Below are 9,034 nucleotides of genomic sequence, written 5' to 3' on the forward strand. Positions count from 1 at the left end.
AATCTGCCTTTGCCTGCCTAACCTCCTTTGTAACTTGGTTGCATATCAACTTGTATCTATCATAGGCTTCTGTGTCATATGTTAATTTGTAAGTATCCCATGCATTTTTCTTCTCTGCCATATACCTCATTAGTTCATCTGACATCCATTTTGGCCTAAACCTTGAACAATATTTCTTAGTTGGTATGTAAAGCCTAGTAGCTTCCAAGATAAGTTCTTTGAATGCTTCCCATTTTGAATTTGCTGTTGGTAACATCATCAGTGTCCCACTGTATGGAATTTAAATACTGTCTCAGTCCATCGTAGTCGCCTTTACGGAAGCAATAACCCTTTCCTTTACCCCTAATGGTAGTTACCTCTTTGAGTAAATCCCAGTTCAGCACACTGTGATCACTGCCACCTAGTGGTTCATTTATCTGCAGATTCTTAATGCATGAAGAATCACTGCTGATAATCAAATCAAGAGTATTACTCCCTCTAGTTGCCTCCCGAACATGCTGATTTGGAAAACAATCATCCAATAAATCCACAAAAGCCCTGCTAGTGTGTGAGTGACCAGCCCCCAAATTCCAGTCAATATCTGGGAAATTAAAATCTCCCATTATAAGACTCTGATTTACTGGCCCACTCTATTTCCCTGTACAGTTTCTTATTATACTCATCAGAGTCATTAGGCCTATAGCACACTCCTACTCTCAATTTTGATCTCCCAATGCTTATGTCACACCAAACTGACTCAACACTGCACTGTCCAGCGATGTCGACTGGCTTCACTTCCTTGGTTTTTATGTGTTTCTTAACTAATAGCATAACCCCTCCCCCCCTTCCTATCCTGTCTATCCTTTCTGTAAACGTTGTACTCCCCAAATTGCAGTTCTGCATCCCTTATATCCGTGTGACACAACGTCTCTGATATCCCAACAATATCTGCCTTTGATGTTTTGAGCAATACCTCAAATTCATCAAATTTATTTACTAAACTCCTAGCATTGGTGTACACGCAAGTATACCTGCACCTGTTTCTATTCTTAGCTACCCTAACACAACCCATGTGTTTACTTGTACCGCAATGACTCCCAGCAGTCTCTGAAATATCCTGCATCTTGTTTTTCAGGCTTCTGCTCATTCTAATAGAAGCAGTGCAAGAATCTCTTTCACCTCTGCCAGTGGCTACTGTCAATCTATTGGTCTTTGTCTCCCCCAAAGCTAGCAGTTTTCCGACCCACCTAACACTGCCTCGATAGCATCAGCAAATATTCTTGCACCCTTTCTATTTAAGTGTATCCCATTCCTGTGGATGGAAGCAGTCTCTCCTGTTAACAAGTACAGTCCAGGCTGAAAAAAATTCTACCACTTGAGCCTTGCACAATATTTCCAGGGCCGAATTGGTCGACAAGGCTCTCATCATATACTCCCTCCTATCGTGTCTGGGCAGAATTGCAGACACTTTCAAATTCAAATTCTTGGCTTTTTCTTGGCTTTTGTTCAGCAGTGACCTGTACTTGTTAAGTAATTCTGCCAGTCTCCTACTCTTAATATTATTAGTGCCAACGTGTACAACTATATCACCTTTTGTGCCCTTAAAAGATGATATTCGCTCTACAACGTCAGTAACTACAACGTCAATGCAAAATAACATTCTATATTAGTGATTTTGTGTTAAGATTAAATAAAATCACATGCTTTTGCTGTGTTTACTTAAACCACCCTCATAATTTTGTCCATTGCAATATATAATTGTTTATTGTCCATTGTTTACATATTATAGAATGGCACACTGGCTGTTCAGTGCCTTCATTTAAAATTTGTGCTCCATAAATATAATAAACAAATATTAGAAAGGACAAGATTTTAATTAGCAGCAGTAGATAGTCATAATATATGGCTAAATGTGTTAGCCCTTAAAGAATTTACTCTGAGCATTGGTGTCCTGTAAATTCTGCAAGACTGATATATTACTATACATTCTGCTTGGCATTCAAAAGAGAAAATATCACTTGGTTCAGCTGATCTCACTATAAGGAAAAACCTACAACTCATTCCATACTGAATCCATAGGATGTATGAGCTTCAATTTCAGGATAATATTGAACGATTGCAACAAAATCTGGTTTCACTTTAGTGACTCTTCCAGTAATTAAAATTGCAAAATATGGAGTGCTGAAAATCCACCCATTTTTTTTTCACAAAACACCCTTGCATGCTCAAAAAATCTGTGTTTGATGTGGCATATCTTGAAGGAGGATTGTTGTGCCTGTGTTTTTTGAACAAACAGCTACTTCTATTTACCAAGAAATCATATTGCACTTTATTGTATTGTAAGAGTAAAATGAAAGAAACGTGTGGCTCCAACAGGATGGGGCAACCTGCAATACCAAACTTACCCACTAAAGTGTTGCAAGAGTTTTTTGGTGATTGAAATTGAATCATATCAAAGGACTTTGGCCACTTACCTGTCCTGATTTAATATCTACAGACTTCTTTTAATGGAGTTTTTTAAAGCAGAAAGCTTATAAGAGCAATCCATAAAGCATTCAGCAGCTCAAGGCAAGCAAGCGTTGAAATTACAGTCAAAAGTGTATTGGTATAAACTTTGTCGTGTCACTTGCAACACAATCAAAAGAGTGATTTGATGTTTAGCATTAGTAGAGGCATATGATGCAAGAAAGCAAGCTTATGCAGCGTCAGCGAAAGAAAAAAAAACCATTCTCATTTCACCCCTCCATTTGTTAGAAATACCTGTCCAGCTGAGCCTTAAATTTATTTAGGCTATCAGCTTCCACAACAAGGAATGGCAGTCTGTTCCACCAACCAACCACCCGCTGGCTAAAGGAAAATTTCCGCACATCTATCCTACATCTTTTCCTCAATTTGAATTTATGCCCTCTCAGGTGATTATTCTGAGCAAGAGGAAGAATCCCATCGGCATTGAGCATGCTCAAACCATTCAAGGCTTTATACACCTTTATCAGATCACCTTGCCGGTGCCTAGTCTCCAGACACTGTAATTTGCAGAACTTAAGCCTTTCTTTGTAAGTAGCAACCCTTTGTTCCATTCACTAATCTTGTTGCCCTTCTCTGTACTCATTCCAGCAGCTCTACATCCTTCTTGAAATGAGGCTTCCAGACCTGTATACAGTACTCAAGGTGTGGCCAGACCATTGCCTTATACAAGGGAATAATCACCTCCTTATCCCTGCTAGAAAAATTCCTATATATCATTGACAAGACACCATGAGCTACTCTTACAGCCCGTCTGCACCGCATAGAGAACTTCATATTTGCCTGCACAATTACCCCCAGTTCCTTTTCATTCTCTACCACTGTCAGTGTAGTACCACAGAGTTGATACTTTTCTCTGGGGTTACTGTTTCCCATATATAGTACTTTACATTTGTCAGTGTTAAGCTTCATTTGCCACCTCTCAGCCCATCTGCTCAACCTTTCCAGATCTTGTTTCAGCAGCATAGTGTCAGTAGTGTCCTTAACAACCCTGCCAACCTTTGTATCGTCTGCAAACTTGGACGTTAAGCTTGATATACCATCATCAGTATCATTTATAAATACAGAAAACAACAATGGACCCAACACTGAACCCTTTGTAACTCCACTCATAACATTAGTCCACGACGAGCAGTGTCCATTAATTACCACTCTGTCTTGCTAACAATGAAAGCACTCCCTGCATTCTTTAATAAACTATTTTTGATTATTCTAATAATAAATTATATTTATATATTATTGTTTTTGGGTTCACATTTAAAATGAACACCCTGTATTTAAGTACCTTTTGAGTCCAAATTGAAAACTAATCATACAACTATGAAAACAGAAGTAAATCTATGAACTATGATATTAAGAATACAAAACATTAAAAAAAAAAAAAAAAAATTCATTTAAGGCAAGGGTACTTTAAAGTGAAGATCTTTGTATACTTGTTTTAAGAGTAGCGAAAACCACAATTATACTTGGAGTGCTGTGCCTGGATTCGATACAGAGGCCATAACCAAAAAAAATCCAGAAACAGCAAAACACTTGGTGAAATTGACCTTTGCCTATATCAGGGGATGGGGGAGAGAAATGGAATATGCAGGTTGCAGAACTTGGTAATGAATTAATTTTTGGTTGAAGGGGGTGGGGTCTTACTGAATTTTGTATGATTCCAAGAGGGACAGTAGAATTACTGAAGGCAAAATTGCCACATTAAATGATGCTAGAACTATTGGAAGTTTCCTTTAGCTTATGAGCTGTTAATCAGGGAATAACTTTGATATTATATATTTGGATCTTAGAAAGGCTTTTGATACTGTTGCACATGGAAGACTGCTGCAAAATTGGAACAGTGTGGCATTGGAGGCAAATTGCTGCTATGGATAAGGGGATGGTTGAGTGGCAGAAGACAGAGAGTGGTAATCAATGGACACTGCTCAACGTGGACTAATGTTATTAGTGGAGTTCCTCAGGGTTCAGTGTTGGGTCCATTGTTGTTTTCGGTGTTTATGAATGATATTGATGATGGGATATCAAGTTTAATGTCCAAGTTTGCAGATGATACAAAGGTTGGCAAGGACACTACTGACGCTATGCTGCTGCAACAGGATCTGGAAAGGTTGAACAGATGGGCTGAGAGGTGGCAAATGAAGTTTAACATTGACAAATGTAAAGTACTACATATGGGAAACAGTAACCCCAGAGCAACGTATCAACTCTGCGGTATGACAGTGGTGGAGAATGAAAAGGACCTGGGGGTAATTGTGCAGGCAGATATGAAGTTCTCTGAGCAGTGCAGACGGGCTGCAAGAGTAGCTCATGGAGTATTGTCAATGATATACAGGAATTTTTCCAGCAGGGATAAGGAGGTGATTATTCCCTTGTATAAGGCAATGGTTAGGCCACATCTTGAGTACTGTATACAGGTCTGGAGGCCTCATTTCAAGAAGGATGTAGAGCTGCTGGAACGGGTACAGAGAAGGGCAACAAGATTAGTGAATGGAACAAAGGGTTGCTCTTACGAAGAAAGGCTTAAGTTTTGCAAATTACAACTAGGCACCAAATTACAACTAGTCTCCAGACTAGGCGCCGGCGAGGTGATCTGATAGAGGTGTATAAGGCTTTGAATGGTTTGAGCATGCTCAATGCCAATGGGATTCTTCATCTTGCTCAGAATAATCACCTCAGAGGGCATAAATTCAAATTGAGGAAGGACGGATGTCGGATAGATGTGCGGAAATTTGCCTTTGGCCAGCGGGTGGTTGGTTGGTGGAACCGACTTCCATCACTTGTTGTTGAAGTTGATAGCCTAAACAAATTTAAGGCTCAACTGGACAGGTATTTCGAATGAACGGAGGGGTGAAATGGGAGTGGGTTTTTTTTTTTTTTTTTTTTGGCTGATGCTGAATAAGCTTGCTTTCTTGCATCATATGCCTCTACTAATGCTAATGCTAATCATGGAAACAAGGTTGCCTCTGTGGATAACTTAGGCCAACAACTTGGTGGGGGGGGATTCAGAGGCCACTTGGATTGTTTTTATTAGAAGGAAGGAAAGAAATACTTTTTTTTTTTTTGACTGATGTGGCAGAAGCCACATTCAACATGTCAGGCACAAATCTTGCATATGGTTTCCTACTAGTTAACAATGAAATGATCCAAAAATTGCTCTGACTTCCTAACTAGTTTTTTAAATTCTTTAATTTTATTTATTTATTTATATTTTTGTAATACTTAAATTTCCAAAAGTTAAGTATTGCTGCATTAATCTAAAATGTGACATTACAATATATTAATAAAATATGTGATTTTCTTATTAGTTGTGCCACTTAAGAAGAGTAAAAGAAGAGAAGTTGCACAGTCAGCTGCTTGAGTTACAAAAACTAGGATTTTGACATAATTTATAATTTAATGTAAATAAAGAAGAAAAATTTGTGTACATCAGTATTTTTTGTTATACTTTTTTAACTGAAGGATGTAAAATGGTTTTGTATTATTTACTTAAAAAAAGTAATTTCAGAATTGTATTTAAAACTTGAGTTAAAAAATTTAGGGAATCTTACTATGTTTTGAATATTTATAATTCTACCACATTCACTGATATACAAGACATCCATGTTACAGTGCTTCATTTATTTTTAGAAACCATTTCGTGTTTATGAATAGAACTACTGAAGACAAAAATGTTGAATCTGATTCATATAATAAAATAGAAATATTCAAATTTAAATGTTTACTCAAACAGTTTTCGTTGACATGAAAGTGCCTTATACTTAAAATTTAAGCCAATGGTAGGAACAGAGGCTTTTGTACAAAGACTGTTTTAAAGAATGATTATAAATTTTTTTTGGCAACATACCTTTATTAATCATCCATATTTTGATAGTCTTTTCAAAGTAGCTCCCGTTTGTTGAAATGCACTTACTCTGCCATTTCTGCATTTCTTCTAAAACATGGTGGAAGCAATATTTTTACCTGCATTTGAGAATTGCCTGTGATGTCTTTATAACTTCTCTCAGCTCTTAACTTTGGAAATAAATAAAAAAAATTGCAGGTTCCAAGGTCAGGACTGTACGCCAGCATTAATGACAAATGAACACATTTGACATTAATGCTGGCTTATAGTGCTCAATGACAGTATGGCAATGTGAGGTCTCTCATTGTGTTGCAGCATCCACCCAACTGTGTGCAGTACAGTTCTGTAGTAAGGTCCCATAACAGTCATATGACAGCACAACATGCTGGTAAACCATTTCGTAGCATTAGCATTAGTTGCATACAATGTAAGAAAGCAAGCTTATGCAGCAGCATCAGCCAAAAAAAAAAAAAAAAAAAAAAAAAAACAACCCTCATTTCACCCATCTATTCACTCCAAATGCTTGTCTAGCTTATCATTAAATTTATTTAAGCTATCAACTTCCACAACAAGAGATGGAAGTCTGTCCCAGCAATCAACTACTGACTGGCTAAAGGCAAATTTCCACACATCTGTTCTATAATTATTATTAGCCATATGGTGCAAGGAATCCTGAGGCATATGCTGCACCAGTCAAAAAAAAAATTCCCAAGTTACCCTGAGAGAGAGAGAGAAGTAGAAAGGAATCACCAAAAAAGAATGATATCTAGCTCAGGACCCTCAGTTTGCCAAGCCAATACTCACCAGATGTGAGCCCCCGAGGTTAAATTGTCTTTCCTCAATTTGAATCTATGCTCCCTCGGGTTCTTAATCTGAGCAAGAATCCCATCAGCATTGAGCTTGCTTAACCCGTTCAAGGCCTTATACACCTCAGTCAGATCACCTCGCAGGTGCCTAGTCTCCAGGCACTGCAATTTGCAGAACTTAAGCCTAATTTGGTATGGGCACCCCTTTGTTCCTCTCAACACTCTTGAATGTTAAAAACATATGACCATAACCTTTCCTGCATAAGCCACAACTTTTGCTTTTTTTAGTGTTGGTAATGTGTTGCTTACTGTCTTACTCAGGGAGTAAGGAACAAAGCTCTGTCTTCCAAACAGTTTCATTGCTAACTCTCTGGGTTGAAATGACAAAGCCGTGTCTCATCTGTCATTATCACCTTGTGCAGAACCTCACCATCTTCAGGAACTGTCCATTGCAGCTCTTGACAAACCGCCATGAACTTACTGTTGCTATGGTGTAAGTAGTCTTGGAATTCAGCATGCACAAACATGTCATGGAGAATACTGTAAGTGCTTCCTACTGATATTGTCATTATTGCCAGTTGCCTTCTCTCACAATTACAGAAGCAGTATTTATAGTTTGCGGTGACGGCAGTGGTTGGAGCTCCAGAACTACAGATTTTTGTGATTGACTCACATCCATCTTTAAACATTCTAAACTGCCTGCGAACTGAGCTGTGGAACCATGGATTCACCATAACCTCTTTCATTTCATACTCTTCATCTGATTTTTTTTTTTTAATGAAAAAATTTGAAAGCAGCATGCTATTCTTCACATGCCATGTCTGTTGTTACATAGGCAAAATTGAGCAGGCATAAACTTGACTGACCAAAACCATGCACATGAATAAGCAGTGCAGTTGTTAGGCAATGCAGCATTGTTTGGTTTTAAATTTCACACCTACCCTAGAAACAGTTTGTGAAAATTATGATCATTTATTGAATAGTCCTTGTAGTTTTAACACAATTTTTGCAGACCCTTTCAGAAAACCAAGATTGTTCTCAATGATTAAATAAAATTTTTTTACCTGTAAATAAGAGGTAAAAACATTTTTTACTTATAAAATAAAAATATTTTTTTAAAAATAGAGATAGTTTTCTAATTCAGTACTCCTGAAAGTTTTATTTTTTTCTCTTGGAATTCCTTTTGAATGAGATTTCGGTTAAATGTCAAATTTCATATCCTTGATACTTTAGGAAAAGTAATGTTGTCTGCATGGGCCAATGATTCCAAATATTGCTGCTTTTTTTTTTTTTTTTTTTTTTTTTTATGAAAACTGCAAATACCAAGAGGTATTAGAAACTGTAGTACTTAGTACTGTGCTTGGGTTGGAGGTTGAGAAGACAAAAGATATTTGTTTACATTAGACTTGAACTTCTGTAGACTAATTTTCAGGAAGTGCGTATGAAGGAAGATTGTTCCAGAAAACGGCAGTTGAATGAATAAATGAAGATGAAAAGTTGGTTCTGTGAGTTGAGTTGGAAGTTGGACAGAGCTTGGATGTTGGCTGGTGGCAGAATGTGTTAAGACTGTTTTGAAAGACGGCGGGAATTATAGAAGCTAATTCAGAAGAACGTTGCCCATGGAAGTATCTAGAAAAGGCATGCAGCAGAAAGTACATGTATGAGACAGAGTGGAGAGACTGTTCGAGTGAAGTCATTAATTAACCTAACTGCCCTCTTCTGAATGGAATCTAGAAGCCTGAGGTTTTGGGGGGCACCGCCCCAGATGTGGGAACAATATTCCATGATAGGGCAGATTTGCGATTTGTACATAGTGAACAGCTGTTTGGAACAATAATAACGCCAAGAGCCAAAGAGAAAACCAAGTTTTTTAGATGCAAAGGAA

The 9,034-nt window shown here is 37.7% G+C and overlaps 1 protein-coding gene across 1 annotated transcript in view; it reads left to right on the plus strand.

The window, feature by feature from the left end:
- LOC150076274 (vacuolar protein sorting-associated protein 37A-like) overlaps nt 1-5,916 on the plus strand; it is a 186,457-nt gene extending 180,541 nt beyond the window's left edge. The window contains exon 11 of the mRNA XM_090387453.1: nt 5,808-5,916. Coding sequence (XP_090243579.1) covers nt 5,808-5,882 — 75 coding nt within the window. The 3' untranslated portion in view covers nt 5,883-5,916. The remainder of the gene's footprint in view (nt 1-5,807) is intronic.
- Nucleotides 5,917-9,034: the final 3,118 nt, after the last annotated feature.

This window comes from Mastigoproctus giganteus, chromosome 13, assembly GCF_048544385.1.
Source record: "Mastigoproctus giganteus isolate SK-2022 chromosome 13, ASM4854438v1, whole genome shotgun sequence".
In the NCBI taxonomy this organism is placed as follows: domain Eukaryota; kingdom Metazoa; phylum Arthropoda; class Arachnida; order Uropygi; family Thelyphonidae; genus Mastigoproctus; species Mastigoproctus giganteus.